Raw genomic sequence first — 19,386 nt, 5'->3', positions numbered from 1 at the left:
AATCATCCTGCTGGATTTCTAATTTGGCTGAGAGGACACACCCTAATGAGGACCGGGAAGAAGGATGACTCACCTCTTGCCGTGTTTACCACCATCTACAGTCACATTTGCTTGAACTCAGCCTTGACCCAATGTCTCCTGGGGTGCTACCTTCAAAGCAACTGATCACCTTCTCCACTTACTCCTAGACAGGTGGTGGGGCTCCTCCAAAATCCTTTCAACAACTCAGCACCGAACAGCATCAGACCCCAGCCTCCTTCCAGGGTTGGCTTCAAAGCCAGACTTCCAGATAAGGTTGGTTAAACAGGAAAGAAGTGCCCCACAGATGTTTCACTATCTTTACTTGAGACTTTATTTCTTTGGGTGAAATCTTCACATAGTTTGTATTTAGAGAGAAAAAGAATGCCAAGTATAGCATTTTCACATTCACTAATTTGTTTAGCAACACTTTACTTGTGTTGGTGGATGTTCTCCTGGGCATGAGGACACAGTGTTAGATACTGTCAGTGATTGACACCTTACACATCCTTGTCCTTGTGGAGACTACATACTAGAAGTGGAGAAATAAATCACTTACCCTCACAACAAGAAAGGAAATAGTTGGTATCAAAAACTTGCAGTCATGTACTTGACCCACTTGGGGAGGTCAGGGAGTCTTTACTAACCTGGAAGTTTGGGATAGAGAATCCTGGACCTCACTTCTGGAGTCACCAAATGAAATCCAGAACAAGTTTTCAAAAAACAAATGTCTTACTCCTCCATAAACAATTCTCAATTCAAAGCAACTGCAAAGCTGGACCTGGTGGTGCACACCTATAATCTCAGTGCTTGGAAAGTTGAGGCAGGGGGATTTCACGTTTGAGCCAAGTTTAGGCTACATAGCAAGACTCTGAGAAAAACAAACAGAACACACAAAACCAAACCCAACAGCAGCAACAAATGGGCAAAGATCTTTGAGCCTACTTGAAGAGAGAAGACAAAGCTAATTGTTCAAGAAGCCTAAAGAAGAGCAGCCAACCAGTTAATCTTAAGCACTGTTGACTCTTCAAGACGTCATTCAAAATTATGAACACTTCACTTGTCCCCGAGGGATGGCTAACGAAGGCTCTCAAACAACTAAGTTCCTTGTGACTGAGGCAATTTTATTGACAACCCAGAGCCTGCTGATACACCTAGCACTCCGAGGGAAGAGTTACAGCTTCCCTCCTCCCATGTAGTTAAAAGTATTTCCTTCTGTTTTGAATGTCCCTCCAAAGTACAATCTCCAGGTAAGGCACAGAGTCTGGCAGATAAGAAGTATGCAGCTTGGTCTTCTCTGCTCATTTCCCTCTGCAGAAGGCAGTGAGTTCTAACAACGGTCAAAGACATAAGAACTGTACACACACACACACACACACACACACACACACACACACACACACACACACTTTACACAGACACTCAGACCTTGAAAACATTCCAGGAGTACACACTGTTCCTTTCCTCTGATGTGAATTTTCCCTAATGGAGATGGAGGGAAAATATCATTAGCATAGCTTCCTGTTTGCTCTGACACCACCACTGTGAATAAAAGAAGTTGAAACTCTTCAGAAATCAGCTCTTGGGACTCCTGAATTTATGAGTAGCTATGGGTAAAGAATATGGATACATATCTAGCGGCAGCCAACTGCAGTCTGCCCTCCATACGTGGAAACCACAAATGAATTGACATAGGAAAGCCAGACTTGTAACTTTTGAAAGCAGGTAAATTCAAGGCAAACACTTCCCTCTCCTCCCCAAGCTAGCTGCCATGCTGTCACTGGGATGGAGACAAGAGACTTCGTGTCAGCTGAGCCGAATTCTTGTCTGATGGGAAAAGAGCCTCGAATTCAGTTTGCAAATCAGGTGCTTCTTCCCTTTGTTCTTGTTTCCGGTTTAGCTCTATCAATGGGGAAGCAAGGGCTGGAGCAGGAGTGAGGTCAGTGGCTAAAACAAAATCCAGATGCTTTGCACAGGGCTGGTATTGTCCTGGCACAGATTTGATGTTTCCTTTGATTAAGTACAGAGCCTTAACAATCGTGGCCACCTCGTTTTCATTTGGCTATTAACTTACGTGAATGCTTGTTTATCCATTAGCAGTCATTCAATAACAATAACAACAACAACAACAACAACAACACACACACACACACACACACACACACACACACACACACACACATTTGCTAAGTGTTTTTATTTACCAGGAATCGTTTTTGAATGGAAGAATCACATATTTAACCTGGGAGATACAAATGAAGTTGTGGAGAAAATGGGTCAGAATGTCTGAATTCATACCTTTCCCAGCCTATGTGACTACTGAACCCAAGAATAAAAGTAGAAAATGGCCACTCCTTTGCTACACACAAGAGATTAAATCTAGCCGGGCGGTGGTGGTGCACACCTTTAATCCCAGCACTCGGGAGGCAGAGCCAGGCAGATCTCTGTGAGTTCGAGGCCAGCCTGGTCTACAGATCGAGATCAAGGACAGGCACCAAAACTACACAGAAAAACCCTGTCTCGAAAACCAAAAAGAAAAAAAAGAGAGAGATTAAATCTAGGACTTGGAAGATACTAAAATCCACAGGTGTTCACATCGAATGGCATAACCTTTGTACCCATGATCTATGCAATCATCCCACTTACTGTAGAGTGACATGACCTTTGCACACATGACCAATGCATGGCCATCCTACTTATTGGAATTGTCTCAAAGTTACTTGTAATATCTATTGTTACAGGGGACACCCCTTGTACGTGTTTGCCTTGTGGTGTTGTGTAGGAGATAATGACAAGACAAAGCACTCAGATATTTGGTGCATGCATGTCTATGAAAAGCTTTTTCCATCTTTGGTGGCTGAGTCCATGGATGTGACTGACTACTCAGGACATTAAGGACACAGGGCAATGGAGTCCACTCAGCCAGTACAGCCCATACTGTTAGAGCTCCTCATTTAAAGAATTCAAAGACAACAACATCACACTCTGAAAACAATGTGCTATTTCAAGCCGGGCAAGATGCTAAGGACCTAGGAACACACGCCACCACTGCTTCCTAAACCCATGTCCTCTGTGACCTTTTGACACCCCAAACTTCTGCTCTGCTGCACCTCTTTGACTGCCACGTCCTAGCCCAGCAGATTTGCATTTAGTTCCACAACACCAACTCATACCTCTCCATGCATTTTCTTCTTTGGAGAATTCTTCTATCCTTCCCTCCCAAATATCTGCTCTTGTTCGCGTTTCCTTTGGGTTCCTCATTCTTCAAGAAGTCTCCCATGGCCCATCCCACACCCTTCCAGGCAATCCCTCTCCTTCAGTGACTGCCAGTGACACCCAGAATTACAAATACTTAAGCACCTTTATTTCCTATTGAACTGTGAGGAATTTCCCTCACCTTGGTTTCAGTGACAAAATAGGGTTTCTCAGCAGCTGCTCTGACCCTGGCACAAAGGAGAGATATCATGGTGTCTGTTGAACTAGGGGACTACACGGTGCTTTTGTAAGTTCTTGTTAGGTTAAGGGTTTATTAAGAAGGGAATCACTGGACAAGTATTTTCAAGTATGTCCTATGAGCACATCCAGGCATTGGTTTAATGCAAGGGTGGAGAATGGGCAGAGCAAATAACCCTACTTCACAGCATGTACAGTCTACTCTTTAACTTGAATGGCTATTGTCAAAGTTAAATTCCACTGAGAAGAAGAAAAAAAAATGATTTGGAATACTTATAGTCCATTCTCTCTCTTTTTCCCCTGTGTTTAAATGGGTGTGTATACTTTTATTATTTTTATTAGTTCTTTCAGAGTGTTGTACGTGTTTTGATCACATTCACCCAACTCTTCCCAGATCCACCCCCTCTTCCCTATCCACCAAATATTGTGTCCTTTTATTCCAACAAGACATAGACAGAGCAAGTAAATTGGTTAGGATGATAGAGCCAGTTCATGGTGGAACCACATCCCCATCTCTGTAGGTTTTGTTTATTTTTTTGTGGACATGGTTTGTCATGGGCCTGTATGGGTCTGAGCTAGGTCCTCTGCATATACCTTATGGTGTGTGGCTTGGTGTTCTTGTGGGACTCCCAACATGGGAGTGGAGGCTGTCTCTGACTCTTTTGCCTGCAACTGGGACCCTTCTCCTCATACTGGGTTGGCATGTCCAGCTGTGATATGAAGGTTTGTGCCTTGTCTTCTAGTATCTTGTTAGGTCATATTTGATGGATGTCCCTGGGAGGCCTGCTCCTTTTCTTTTTCTTTCTTTCTTTCTTTCTTTCTTTCTTTCTTTCTTTCTTTCTTTCTCTCTTTCTTTCCTTCTCTCTCTCTCTCTCTCTCTCTCTCTCTCTCTCTCTCTCTCTCTCTCTCTCTCTCTCTCTCTCTGAAGGGAAACAGAGGAGGAGTTGACCTGGGGGAGAGGGGACATGGAAGGAGGGACTGAGAGGAGTGGAGGGAGGGGAAACTGCAGCAGGGTGAAATGTGTGAGAGAAGAATAAAAGTTAAAAAAGGGGGGATATGATTTGTTAAATAGTTGGGTCAAGTAGCTCAGTTCTATGAGTGCCCAAAACGCTCACGATCTCTTTTAACTGCCGCTGTTTCCATAAAGGAATGAATCAGGGCCGGTCTTTCCTCCTCCTGTTCTTCATCACGGGGACAGAGGGTCCTTACATAGTCAGCACAGTTCATCCAGAGCAGCCCCGGTGCTGAAGCCCTCCTGCTGGTTGCTTCATTCACCAAGTCCAGGCCTTGGGCTGTGGCTTTCTCTGTGGTCATCCTGGCTCCAGCTTACCATGACCTCATGTTTCACATGTTCCATGTTTTGCCATGCCATTGCCCCACCAGCCCCAGGGCTGGCTGTTTATACCAGTGGCGATCACCCAGCCTCACCACCAGGCAGTGCTGGTGTCCGTCCCATGGGGCTTAATCATCAGGTCCTGTTCCAGCTTCTCCACTCAGCTCCTCCATGAAGACCTGACACTCCCTGTGTCCTCACAACTGGCCTCGAGATTCTGGGTCCCTGCATCTGTTCTTGTCATGAAGCCAAGATACTGTGAAGTACAAGAAGTCTCCTAGGCCTCCAAATAGGAAGCTGAGAATTTTAACAGTTAAGACAATCAAGGGTTGATTAAAAGTAAAAAGAGAGCTGGGCAGTGGTGGTGCACGCCTTTAATCCCAGCATTCGGGAGGCAGAGGCGGCTGGATCTCTGTGAGTTCAATGAGTTCAGCTTGGTCTACAGAGCGAGATCCAGGACAGCCAAAGCTACACAGAGAAAATGTGTCTGGAAAAAAGAAAGAAAAGTAAAGTAAAAAGAGAGCAAGTCTTGGGAGATTCCCTCAGCCTGAAGGTTATCTATCATCTATAAGATGGGACAACAGGAGCTGGAGAGATATCTCAGTTGGTAGTCAGATCCCCTGCACTCACTCACAAAGAATGACCTCGAATGCCTGTAAAGACTATAATGGAGGTCAGGATCAGGGAGATATTCATGGTTTGCTGGCCAGCCAGTCCAGCTGAAAAGACAAGATTCAATGAGAGATCTTGTCTCAAAATGTAAGATGGAAAAGGCATGCACCCACATGTGTGAGAGCACCTACGCATACATGCACACTTGCATATAACACACACACACACACACACACACACCACAAGATGGAAATAATAATATCAGTATAGAGTTACTGTAAAGATTAGCATATAATAATGTCAGTATAGAATGTCCTTCAAGATTAGAGTTGTGTACATAAAATATGCAGCTTGGTGCCTGAACTACGTACAGTAGGCTTTCCATAAGTGGCAATAAATATGTATACTCTTTTCCCATAAAAATTTGAGGCAGCAATACTCAAGGGAAATGAAAATGCATCTCCATAAAAGCTTGTACATGGATGTTCATAACAGCATTGTCTATAACCACTGAAAAACAAAAGTAATCAAATGTCCATGAACTAAGGAAGGGGCAGAGAAAATGTAATACTCATACAATGGGATTTTATTTGCCTATTAAAGGAAACACAGAGCTGGTACGTGCTACAGTGTACCTTGGAAACATGCACAGAGAAAGAAATCACACACAAAAGAGCATCATGGTACAATTTAATTTGTACAAAATATCCTGAACTGACAAATCCATAGAGACAAAAAGTGCAATCGTGGTTATGAGGGACTGGGAGAGGGAAGGGATGCTCATAGATGTGGGGTTTCTTTCTGGAGCGAAGAAAGTAGTTTGGATTAGATGATGGTGACGGTTGTGCAATTCTGTTCATGTATTTAAAGTCATTGGATAGGAAACTTCAAAAGGCAAATGCTAGGTATCTAAATTACACCCACAGAGAGCAGCTACTTAAAAATTGTGCAGCAGTGATGATGTCTTAGTTGCCAATCAATGGGCAAAGACATATTGTTGGAAGTAGACACTTATTCCATGGTGTTTGCTCCATTCTTTGTTTGAGAATTTTATACATAGACACAATGTTTTGATCAAATCCACACTAACACCCTGTTCCCATCAATTCTCTCAGTAAAGACTGTTTGGCAGAATTATTTGGACCTTGCTCTACGTCCTAGTAGATTTAATGGTCAATTTTGACACAGCTTGGTAGGAAAGCTTCCATTGAGAAATGGCCTTGCTTAGATTGGTCTGCATGCATGTCTAGTGTGTGTGTGTGTGTGTGTGTGTGTGTGTGTGTGTGTGTGTGTGTTGGAGGGATGGGGTTGTCTTGATTGTTAATTGATGCAGAAGGGCCAGCTTCTGGGCACAGCACACACCCTGAGTGGGCAGTCATGGAAGAAGGCTAGTTAAGGATGACCCTGGGAATGAGCCAGCAAGCAGTGTTCTTCCGTGGTTTCTGCTTCAGTTCCTGCCTGAGCTCCTGCCCACACTTCCCTCAGCGAAGGATTATGACCTGAATTTGTACACCAACAAAATTGTCCTGCCCCCCTCAAGTTGCTTTTCTTCAGAGTGTTTTATAACGGCAGCAGAAGAACGCGAGAGCACTCCACCTGCCTGCAGCTTACCGCTCGCACTGAGGATGCTTGCTGTGTTGATGCAAGTGGAGAAGTGGTATTTTTTCTCCCTTCCTAGACATATTTGAAATACTTAATTACTAAACTATGTGCCCTGAGCAGTAGATGGATGGGCCTTGGCTACCAAGAACTGAAATAATGTCGTCTTTGTATTGGGTTCATGGTTTCCTGAGAAGCCCTGCCAGGCTGGAATATTTTCATGGCATTTCAGCTTGAGAGTTCTCATACCTTAAAAAAAAAAAAAAAAAAATGAAAAACCCTACCAGACTTTTATCTCTAAAGCCTGCATGGCTGGCTTCTTTTGGACAATCGGAAAGTCTAGCGTTTCTGAACAAAGCCCCTCATGGCTCCAATCAGATGGAGCTGCAGGTGCCTCTCACTCACAGCTCTCCTCTCACAGTTCATTCCTATTTGTGCTCAGCTTTCATAGGCGTGGGATTTGCATGGGATATCCCCTTGAGATTCCCCATTCACTCACTCACCAAATCCTCACTGGGTGGATACTTTATACTACACTTCTGATAGGGACTGGGATAGGCTTTATCCTCTGTCGACTCTGATAACGGAGAAAGAAATCAAACCAGTGGATCATGATATCTGAGCAAATGCAGTGGAAGTTTAATGACAGGCACGGGCATCTAAGCCAGGCTCAGCTGACTAATGGGGGGGGGGGTTCAGACTCCAGGAGACAACCTGGATCCACTGCAGCATTTCTTCAGGACCAATGCTTCAAAGGGAGGAACATGTCATCACTGTCTGCGGAGGACTTTTACACAAGAAAGGATTTAATAGTACTCAAAAACAAAAACAAAAAATCCAGAACAGAGAGAAAAAAAGGAAAATGAGGAGTGGGTGAAAGGGGGGAACGAGAACGAACAAGGAGCAAAAGAGAGAAAGAAAGGGAAAAGGGACTTACACAAATGCAGTACAGATCGGTCCTGTCTCAGATAATGCACTTGATATTTTCATAGATTCTAAGGTTTTGACTCAAAGGGAAATTGTGATGAATCAACCCAGGCAAAGCTTGCAGTGAGCAGATGAGTCTGCCCATTTTTCTTGTTTCCTGTTGGGAAATTTCCATCCTTTCACACCGAGGGGATCATATCGGCTGTGTAGATTAATATCCTTTACACGATGCAGTGCCCTCCTGACACTTCATTCAATTGCTCTCTGCTTCATTGTAATAATACCAGGCTTATGAATTTGCAGGTAAAAATTTTCAGCAGAAAATTTTTTCTCTATGAGCAAAATTCATGATATTTAGGACTGAGATTGATTAATGGGTTGCATGTTTCTTTTATTGAAAATAGATTTTTTTCATGCAATATACCTGGATTTCAGGTTCCCCTTCCTCCACTCCTCCCGGTTCCTCCCTACTTCCCCTCCCACCCCATTTCTGTCTCTCATTAGAAGACAAACAGGCATCTAAGAGATTATAATATAATATAATATAATATAATATAATATAATATAATATAATATAATATAATATAATATAATATAATATAATATAAAACAGAAACAAATAGAAGAATAGTGTAGCACAAATTCTAATTGGTCCTAATAATAAAAACCCAGAGTTTTTAGGGTAAACGCTGAAAGATCAGAGAAGTAAGATAGTCAGCCATTAGAGAGACTTCTTATTTCTAGGAATCCTCAGACTGAAAAGGGGGTGGGGGCAATCTCTTGTTTCCTTCCGCCTTATATTCCTCTCTCCTCCTAGCCATATTGTTTCCTGTCTCCACCTCCCTAGTGCTGGCATTAAAGGTGTGTGCCACCATTGCCTGGCCCTGTTTCTCTTTTAAACTGCATCAATCTCGTGTAGCCCATGGTGGCCTTGAACTCCTGATCTTGCTTCTTCCTCCCAAGCAAGTGCTGGGATTAAAGGTGTGTGCCACCACTGCCTGGCCTCTATGTTTAACTAGTGACTATCTCCACACTCTGATCTCCAGGCAAGCAAGCTTTATTTGTTAGAGCACAACAAACTATCACCAAAGAAGTAGAAAAAACAGACAGATGGAAAAGAGCCCAAGAAAAGGCACAAGAAGCATATAGATGCAAAGACCCACTCATCTGGACACTCGGGAATCCCATAAAAACACAAAACTGGAAGCCATAATATGCATGCAAAGGACCTGTAAGATGGGGGGAGAAGAAAATAAGAAAAAAGAAATAAAGGAAAATCCCCGATAGGACATTCTGAGACAAGCAACCTCCAAAGATGTCACTGAGTTCATTTTCTGTTGGCAGTCTACTGGGCGGTGGCCTACCCTTAAGAGTGATTTGTTTCCCCAGTGAGACTCCCTTGGAGATAACTAAATTTTCATTTGTCAGGCATTATCACTTAGAGATAGCTTCCGGGTTAGGGGTGATGGCATGTGTCCACTTCTCATTTCAGCCCTAGGACTCTGTAGGCCCTGGACTTGCTGTCCCAGGCTCTGTGAGTTCATATGTGTGTTGGTCCTATTATGCTTAGAAGGCCTTGTTTCCTGGTGTCCCCACCCTCCCTGTCTTACACTCTTCCTGCCTCCTCTTTTACAGGCTTCCCTGAACCCTGAGGAGAGGGATATGATGGCGATATCTTGGTTGTGGCTGAGTGTTCCAAGGTCTCTCCCTCTTAGCATATTGTCTGTCTGTGTGGGTCTCTATATGTTCCCATCTGCCACAGGAGGAAGCCTCTCTGATGATGGCTAAGTACGGCCCTGATCTAGAGTGTAGCAGGACATCATTAGGAATCATCTTACTGGGTGTTCCCTTAGCAGAACAGCAGTATTTGTTCTTACCTTAGGTCCCTGGACTATCCAGTCTCAGGCTCTTGCTCACCCAGGCATGGAATGGACCTGAAATCAAAGCAGGTCCTTGGCCGGCCACTCCCACATGGGCTGCATGCCTTAGGGAGCGCTCGCCCAGGCTTTGGAGCCATGTCTGAGGTTGTTTCTGGAATGAAGCGGGGTACCGAGCATGGTACTGAGAGCACAGGTGTTTACTTTGTTGGCCAGGAGAGTTTGATGAGAAATTAATTTCTCTCATTTCCTAGATTATTAGGACCCAGGAAGAGGCTTTTGTTGGGAAACTCCCCGGTTCCCTAGTCTGTATTTGTATTCTTAATCATATCTATATCTATAATCTGTAATTATTATTTGGTTTCCACTCACCAAGATGGGTTCTAGATGTTTGGAACACGACTGGGTAACCAGGAGGCAAGAAACAATGGGCCTATTTTGCCCGGTGGCTAAGCATGTCCCTCACCTTGGTGGGCCTGTTCTGGGGAGTCTCTTGCTGGGATCAGAATGAAGATGGGGGTGATTTATGGATGGCTTTTAGTGAATATTAATTTCATCATTTCCAAAAGGGGGGTTTTATTTTAGGTGGGATTTTTGTCTTCTCCACCAATGACTCTTCACTACTGAATGAAAAAAGCCACTTCAGAGGGCACTTGAATGTTTGAAATCTCAACATGGAAAATTCACTTTTGCCAGGCACTACTCACGGATGGGAATGGTCCGTTCCACCACCATTCTCCTGAGCCTCTGGAGAACACATTGCTCAGATTCCCAGGCAGCAAAGAACAACTGCTATTTAGAGATGCCATTTTTCTGACGCTGGCTTCAGTCCTGCGGCTCTGTATTGCCAGGGCCTAGACTTTCCCTGAGGCCCAGTGCATATGGAAGTGATCGAGAGTACCATGCCCCCAATAGCTGAGGAATCCAGTCTAGCTTCAATATGGTTCCAGTGGCCCCCTGCTAACCAATGTGAGTTTAGCCCTAACCGCCTCAGAAGGACTGTGGTTGAAATAAATGAGCCCATCCTGATTATTTCAAGCTGGCTATCATTGAAGAGCCAAAGTTTAGGAATAAGAACTGACTTTCTGGAACAAGGGAAGCTGTCAGGGTTAGTTCTGTTGTTTTTGGTTATCGGCAGGTAAATCTGAGATCTGCCCCCAGCCCTGCCATGGGTGAAGCCCTTTCAGCCCACAGACAGGCTTCTTCAAAGGCTCCTGTGCTCTCTCTCCTCCACCTCCCAGTGGTCATGTGCCCATCAGTCCAGGAACTTCCTCAGTTAAGACAATCTTACATGTGCTATTGGTCATAATTCCAGCGAGGGTTTGCTTTTGTCCTGGACACCTTTCTGGATGTCAAGGTTTCTGAACCTTTTCTGACTTTCAAAGCTAGAGGTGAGAAAGCTTGAGAAAATGAGAACTAGAAACGTGACCAGAGAGGAGGCGAATGGTCAGCATTAGATGTCACCAGCGTGGCCCTCGGAGCCATGTGGGTGTTGCACCTGTTTCTGTCAGCCTGTTGTCTCTGTGTGGAAGCAAGTAATCCTATCTACTTCCTTTTTGTTTTCCATGATGACGTCTTCTTTAGTTACTCAGGTATCATCCAGGGTGTCTCATTTGTATGAGACGGCTTTGTCTATACTAATATTTTGATTCCTTTTTCATTTCTTTCAGTGTGTGGTTTTTCCTTGTTCCCTTCATGGTTTCTCTGGGTATGACAATTAACAACTCAGTTTATAATTATCTAGATCAAATTGGTAGCTATGTCATTTTAATAGTACATGAAAACGTTGGTCCTGAAAAGTTTTATCTCTCCTTTATATGCTGTTTTAAATCACAAATTATATCTTTATACACGGTGTTCATTCACTTATTCTTATAATTATTGCTTTATAAAATTATATTTTAAATGCCATAGGCAAAAGCAACTCGTAAAATTAAATTACTTTAATACTGAAAAGATAAGCAAAGAGGCACTGATGGACAGAGGGGGGTCAAACCATGAACGCTGAAGCCATTCCGAGGCCACAGCTCCCCTACGATGTAAGAGGGGAACCTCTCAGTTCTGCAGGGTCTCAGTGCTCCTGAGAGGCAAAGAGAAATCACTGTCAGCTATCACTACCCTGACTGGACCTTTGTCATTTGACACAAGCAGGAGTTCTCTGGAAAGAGGAGCCTCAACTGAGAAAATGCCGCCATCAGATGGTCTGTAGGCACGTGTGTGGGGCATTGTCTCAATTAGAGATTGATGTGGGAGGGCCCGGCCTGCTGCGGGAGCTGCCACCTGTGGCCCTGAGTTGTACAGGAAAGCAGGCTGAGCAAGACATGGGGAGCTAGTCAGCAAGCAGTGTTCCTCTATGACCTCTGCTTCAGTTGCGGCCTCCAGGTTCCCGTCTTGAGTTCCTGACCTGACATCTCTCAGAGATGAATCGTTACAGCTGAAATAAACCCTTTCCTCCCCAGGTTGCTTTTAGCCATGGAATTTACTATAGCAATAGAAACCTAAGACATTGATCTTCAAAAATTAAGGGACTGATCTTAAAAATAAAAAAGGAATAGAGCCCAAGGGCCAAGCTCCCCATGCGCTCTATCCTAAGTCAGAGCTATTGGGAGGGTGGGCAAAGATAAATGACCAGGAACCTGGTTTTCCAGCAAACCCATGTGTCTTACTTTGAGGTGCTGTAACAAAGCGTCTCAGATTACATCACTTGTAAGCAAAAGACTCAGTTTTGGAGCCCGGGAAGTACAAGATCGAGTTGCTGACAGCTGGTTTCTGAGGAGGGTTCCACCTCTGCCTCATAGATGGTAGCTTGTTGCTGCACCCTCAAAGAGCAGGAGGATCCCATGGGGCTCACCTTCCTTCCAAGGCCAGCGCACCCTCGTGATGAGTGAATAGCCCCCCAAATGCTTGCCTCTTATGCTATCACCTTAACCCCAAGTTTCATCCTCTAAAGTTTGACTTCTAGGGGAACATTTAGAGCATGGCACCATGTTTGTGTTTTCACTGGCAGTGTCTGGTTTAGTGGCCGCAGGTTATTTGCGGAACACCTGTGTTGTTGTTCACTTGGTGCGTTTTCGTTTCCCTGACTCTGGGCGTTGGGTCCAGAGCCTTGTATATGCTATGGAAGTGTTCTACCATTGAGCTGCATCCCACTCCACATCCTTGGTTTTCTTCAGTCTCTGAAGGAGGCCCCCAAACATCTCTGGGGGCCTTTCCTAGTCTGACAGAGAAAAGGATAACAACCTCAAGGCAGCTCTCACTTTCTACTTGGATGTGACGGAATTCTCAAATTAAGAGGGGGAAAAAAAAAAACAGCCACAAAAATACCCAGAATGCCTCAGCTTCTCCTAAGGGAAGCAACCCATCTGCTGTGCTGGGCTCACAGACTTGATGAAAAGCCCTGCCCTTAGATAGATGTCTTTGTGCTCGGTTCCTTATGGAATCTTGTGGTGGAACATGCCCCTTACTGGTACATTCTTGTGCGGGACTATGAAAATAGAACCGTTAATGGAAGCCTCATGTTTCCCCCAGGAAACCTGCATCTGGGCCTTTGGCGCTTCTTTCCTGCCCCGGCCCTCTCTGAACAGCCCTGAGCCCATATGCCTTCATTATTACTCACAGAAACACTTATTTGTAAAGGAACTGAAAAGCAGTAGTTAGACCTGTCTGCCTGGGTTTCTGTGTATTCGGCTATTACCAAGGGACTAGAGGGGTTTAGTGGGAGATGAAAGGCTTCCTCCATGGGCTGGGCTGGTCCAGCTCCATTCTCCTTCCTCTGGGACTCACTGTTGGAGAGATGGACCCTTCACATCAAAAGTCAGTGAGAAAGCTTCTCACTCAGCTGCAGCTGGGAAGTTGTTCTTTTCTGAGGAAGCCTGAGAACAAAGAGAACTCTACCCACCAAGAGAAGGAGCTGAGGAGAACATTTCTAAGGAGGATGCTTTAACCCTGTGCTTCCATTTTTAGTTACACATGGGTATCTCTGCAGAGTCCAAATAAGTATTTTTCCAGAGCAGCAGTGGACATTTAGGCAGACTTGGGGACTGTTTCATCTGTAGACCTGGAAGATTTATTTCCTTTAGTACCAAATTTTACAAAGGGACTAAGAAACGCTTCGTAGAGAAGGAGGGTAAAGAGGATGTAAGCCCTGAGTGACAGAGAGACAACTACCAAAGAACATGGGGAAATTATTCCACCTCACTTTAGAAATTAAAGATGACAGAACTCTAGTAACTTGGGGCTAATATCATGGTAGAGGACCTTTGTTTTAATTTATTGTCACTTACAGTCCTGTGAGTGAAGGATGGTGTTCTGTCAATCTAATTCCGGTCCGGGAATGACTCTACACACGTCTCATTTCATGAGACAGTGGCTTCATGTCCTAGCATTCTTTGCGGCTATCAGTTGCAGCCCGTGGCCCTGTGTGGTAGTGGAGCTGACTGTAGCTGATGTGCTACAGTTCTGGGCACACACACAAGCACTTCCGTACCTCCTTCAGAACCATTTCCTACCTCCTCAGGTGTTTGTAGCCTCCTATAATCCTGCCCGTGTCCTAAGTGTTCCTGGTATCACCCTCTACTCCACTCACACAGCTTCCTCTGCAGGCAGCACAGTGCCCAGGGGCATGCAGGTGGCCGTCCCTTCTAGACCTCACAAAGAAAGGAGCTACTCCCAATCACTAGCAACAAGACGCTGGAAAGGACTCCACAGTTGGCCATTGGTGCGCACAGCATTTGAATGATGTTTTTAATAAGGCTGCTTTTAATTCAAATATCTATTTTTATGAACTTCATTATTTGAAACAAAAACTTGCAAACAGAAAACATCACACACCAAGACTAACCAGACCCAAAAGCTATGTATCTCAGTGAACTTTTAATCCGTTTGAATGTCCATTCTGACGTGGTGGAGCTCCACACTGGATTCTACACCTTCACTATCAAATATGTTATTCACTTTACTCACCTCTGACACCAAAATTCCATGACACACTTAGAACTAGGAAGTCAATTAGCATTAAAAACCTGTGCAGTTTATTCTAATGGTAGCATTAATTAAACTTTCAATAAATAACACTAGTTAAACTTTTGTTTAACTCCATAATCTCACCTTTTCCAAATTGGTTTGGTTTTTATTGATGTGATACGTTTCCTTAGTACCTCTGTCCTTGAATTGTATTAACGTGCCTTTGTGATCTCTTAAGTTAATCATAAATGAAGAAATACCCTCGAATTGTATCGGTATTCCAGTTTCAGTAATGGGGATTTATCAAGAAAGAACTCAGAGAATATTCTTAGACTTACATCGAGAAAAATGGTCAGACTTCGCAGACTTAACAGAATTTCTGTACCAAGGTAGTTCATTGTTTTGCACCAAGAGTAATATTTTGATTTTCCTTTTCTCCCGTTGTAAAACTATAAGAAACTTCTGGAAAACCTTGTTGATACTGAACCAGCATCCCACTAGCCTTGTATAAAATAAATCAACAAAGCTAGTCTTAAGTTTTTTTCAAATATCTATTTTAAAAGATAAGTTTTTTTTCAAATATCAGTTGCATGCCTTCATCCTCCATTTCTCCATACCTATGTCTTAAAGTCACACCGCTTTCAATTATTTGATATTTACAGAAATGTATTCCCTATTAGCTATGTTTTGTCTAGCACCTTCTTGTGCTCTTGTACATTATTTAACATTCTGTGTCTTAAAGATTTTTTTTTTAAATTTCTATTATGTTTGGAACAAAATCCCCAGTGAAAATAACTAGAAATCTGTTATGGAACGGGCTTAGCAAGAACCCACTGCCATATATGGCCGAGTACTCTCCCCTGGCTCCTATCAAGGCTGTGCTTCCAGGGGCCAGCTGCTAAGTCTCAGTGTCTCTCCCTCCATGGAAGAGCAGCTGGATTGCCAACAAGTTCTAGGCATTTGCTGCCTTTTAAGGATGTCAGTCTGTCCATCCATGACTCTTTTTCTCGGTGTCTCTCTTTTCAGTTCTCTCTCTCTCTCTCTCTCTCTCTCTCTCTCTCTCTCTCTCTCTCTCTGTGTGTGTGTGTGTGTGTGTGTGTGTGTTTGTGTGTGTGTATGTGTGTGTCTTTCTGTCTCTCTCTCACCCAATTCCTTCATTCTTTCTTTATTTACTTTTATTTAACACTAAACTTGTGCAAATAAGCTGCAAATCTCATCTGTAGCATGGAACTGGGTGTTATTTTGTAATATAACTTGAAAGTAGTTTTGCTTTTAGAAGTTACTTAAGCTGCCTTACACAAAAGGATTCATTTATATGTGTCTGTCTGTCTGTCTATCTATCTGTCTGAGTGTACAGACATCTGTGTGTATGCACCTGTGCTTGCATGGAGGCCAGAAGAAGATATCAGGTCCTTCAGAGCCGGAGTTACAGGTGCTTGGGGGATGCTTGGCTCACGTGGGTGCTGGGATCCAAACTCTGGTCCTTATCTTTGTGCAGCAAGTGTTGTTAATAGCTGAGTCATCTTTTTGGACCCTGTAAGCTCCCCTTTAAGTGTATATGTTAGTTCAAGGTAGAACAGAAATACATCTGCATATATTATTTGAAGGATTTTGCAGATGCTCTACTTTGTGTAAGTGATGGGAAAGCCAGTCCCAAATAGGTAAAGCTACCTTAGATTTTGAGTTTTACACTGGGAAATGTTGTGATTTCCCCTCCATACAAATGACTAAAGCAGTCCTAACTAAATATTTTGTTATGATTTTAACTTGGATTTGAAATGAAAATAGAACTCGTTTTGCTTAGACAAGGGTAAGTGTTAGTAAAGTCAGAGTGAGCTTCCATCTTGGATAGCAAGCTTATTTTCTGGGGTAATCAGTTTTTTCCTTCTCTGGTTCAGCACTTTCTTATGAATATTGATAGAACCGCTTGTGGAATCAACAGTTCTCTGAGCCCCGCTTTGTGTTCTAACAGCATGAAGATAAGAAGTATCACCCCTCACTTCAGACGTCCTGTCTAGAGTGGTCCATGAGAATGACTAAAGACACAGTTCTCCCTACTCCACTTCCCAGGACTCCTCATGCTCCTTTTAGTTAATCTGGGGTCTTTGGGATTTTTCCCTTCTTTTTTTTTTTAATGATGTGACTGAATCAGATTGTGCTTTTTCTCATGCAGGGCAGCCACTGATCACAACGTGGATAATACAACGGAAATACTCAGGGAGTGGCTGAAAAACGTGCAGAGACAATATCACTATGTGGAGTGGAGGCCTATGGACGAACCAGAGTGAGTCACAGGAGCACTTTGCAAGCTCATCTTCCTCAGCACTGGTTTTCCAACCTCTGGGCTTCCAATCTGGAGGGTGCATGAGGATTTCCGTTGCCATTCTCTCTGCATCTGAGTTGCAGCCTCAACCTTCTCCCCTATTAATAGATCTTCACAACCTCCTCTTCATCTTTACTCCTGGGCTGACAGCCAAGCTTAGGTTTTCAGCAGCTCATAGATTATGATGTTGGTGTATATCTGAAATAGTAGTTTATTTATTGCTTTTTTAAAAAAATATGAGCTGTTTTATTTTTAAGAAATCATGGTGAAAGTTGGTATGTCTTCCATACATACCTTACTTTTTAAAGTTATGTCTTAGAGATTATTATGGAGGCCCTTCCTCACTTTGAACTGCATAGTATCTGTCATATATATTGTGATTGTTTAACCAATGGTCTCATGATGGACATATAGCCTGTTTCGGTCTTAACACAGCAATTTCTTAGTTACTTCCATCTCCAAGTCATCCCACATATTTATATTAGTCTCTACTCTCTTGAGAAAGAACACTAACAGAAAACATATACAGAGAATATTATGTATGTGGTGATTTTTTAGTCTGATTTATGGGCTGGAGATTAGATAACCCGACAATGTTTGTCTGTCTGCATGCTCAATGGCCAGAGAAACCAAGAGCTTCTCAGTCTGTGAAATTGGAAGCTTTAGGACAAGAAAAATGAACTTACAGCCCCAACTGAAGGCCGGGAGCAGCTGGCAAGTTGTTCGCAGCTCCGTGGAGAGGTTGAAAGGCCAAAGGCTGAGTTCCGTGGTGGCAGGGGTACGGCGCTTGCTCAGGGGCAGCAGAGCTTCCATGCACTGTCTGGCTCTCTCCTTTTTCTACCTTTGCTCTACATGGGCCTCTCTTCTAGTCCAGTGCTTCCCACATTTCGGGTGGGTCTTAACTGTGAATTGTAGTTCCACGAGCCAATCATCTCTGGAAATGCACACACCTCCAAGTGTACTCAACTAATCCCCTTGGTGTCTCCCAATCCAGTCAAGTACGTCATCAAGACCAGCTATCAGAGGGCCAGAGAGAAGTCTTCCTAAGATACAAATGAAATAACTTCATTGCTTTACTACAAAGACTCAGGAACATACAGAACAAAGTTCTAACACCTGAGACATGCATCTGAGATTCCCATATTTCCTGTTCCTCCACATAGAAAATATACTTTATCCAAAGTGCCAAGTTTATTTCCAACCCCCAACTCTTACTGAGGCAGGCCCTAAAAGTGATTTTCTCTCTTTGTAACCAGTTCTGATCCTAAATCACAGGTATTAGAGAAAGTGGGAGGTTTTTTCCAAGTGTGTAGATCATACTTTTACTTAGATTGCTTATTTTCTATGCTATCCTTTTGACATAATACATTGAGCTAGCCTCAATAACTACAATTTGTCCAAGCTTTTTGAAATTAATTAACTGTGAGCTTTTGGCAGGGTGTGCAATATGCAAACACTTTGTATTTTCCTTCGTTGCTGTATTTTTAGAAGGCACCAAATCAAAACTTGCTGGACAAATGCGTGAAGAAAATAAAGAATAAATGTATTTAAAACATAAAATTGTACATGTCCCCAAGACCACTGTGATTCCAACTTGAGGATTTATGGAAGCTGAATGAATAAGTAGTCTGAGTTTCTACACAGGAAAAGCCATTTATTGAAATTAATAATGAATTAACATATTAATTGAAATTAACATATTAATAATGACAGATGTCATTGCAGAACACATGTATCCTTACAGACTCTATTATGTGCATGTACAAACACACACTAAAGACATCCATGTATATATGGCATCTAAAACCCAAGTCTATGGTCTACATAGTAAACAAATATATCAATTAAGTTTGAACACATAAAAGGTTTTAAACAGTACTTTGGTATTTCTTGTGATGAAATTTAAAAAATTACACAGGTAGATTTTATGTCCCTACTTTGCTTCCCAGATATGTTCTCTGTAGCCAGATTTTTTTACTTCATAGATTATATGCCAAGGTCAGTGTGAAAAAATATTCCATAAGGCAATATTTTTGGCAATATATTCATAAAAAAACAGGAATTTCACTAATTTCCACTGGAACAGTAACTGGGGAAGACATTCCAGAGAATTCCTGGGTTGTATGTAGTTTATTAATTATATAATGATATTTGTATAGTGACAATCTCAGTGTTTGTGACTTTTCAAAGTTCATTACGGCAAACATACTGCCCACACACCTCTAAGAACTTGAAGTGCCGGACAGCTGGAGTGACAAAATCCATATCCATCTCAGCTGAGA

General features: G+C 43.0%; 1 protein-coding gene across 2 annotated transcripts in view; it reads left to right on the top strand.

Annotated features, from left to right (window-relative positions):
- The window catches only part of Colgalt2 (collagen beta(1-O)galactosyltransferase 2), a 99,933-nt gene that overhangs the window by 48,892 nt on the left and 31,655 nt on the right, over positions 1 to 19,386 (top strand). For both annotated transcript variants that reach the window (XM_036202131.1, XM_036202130.1), the window contains exon 2: positions 16,955 to 17,065. In XM_036202131.1, coding sequence (XP_036058024.1) covers positions 16,955 to 17,065 — 111 coding nt within the window. The remainder of the gene's footprint in view (positions 1 to 16,954; positions 17,066 to 19,386) is intronic.

Source organism: Onychomys torridus, chromosome 11 (assembly GCF_903995425.1).
Source record: "Onychomys torridus chromosome 11, mOncTor1.1, whole genome shotgun sequence".
Lineage (NCBI taxonomy): Eukaryota > Metazoa > Chordata > Mammalia > Rodentia > Cricetidae > Onychomys > Onychomys torridus.
The sequence above is the reverse complement of the archived record's forward strand: the minus strand, read 5'-3'. Positions and strand labels throughout refer to the sequence as shown.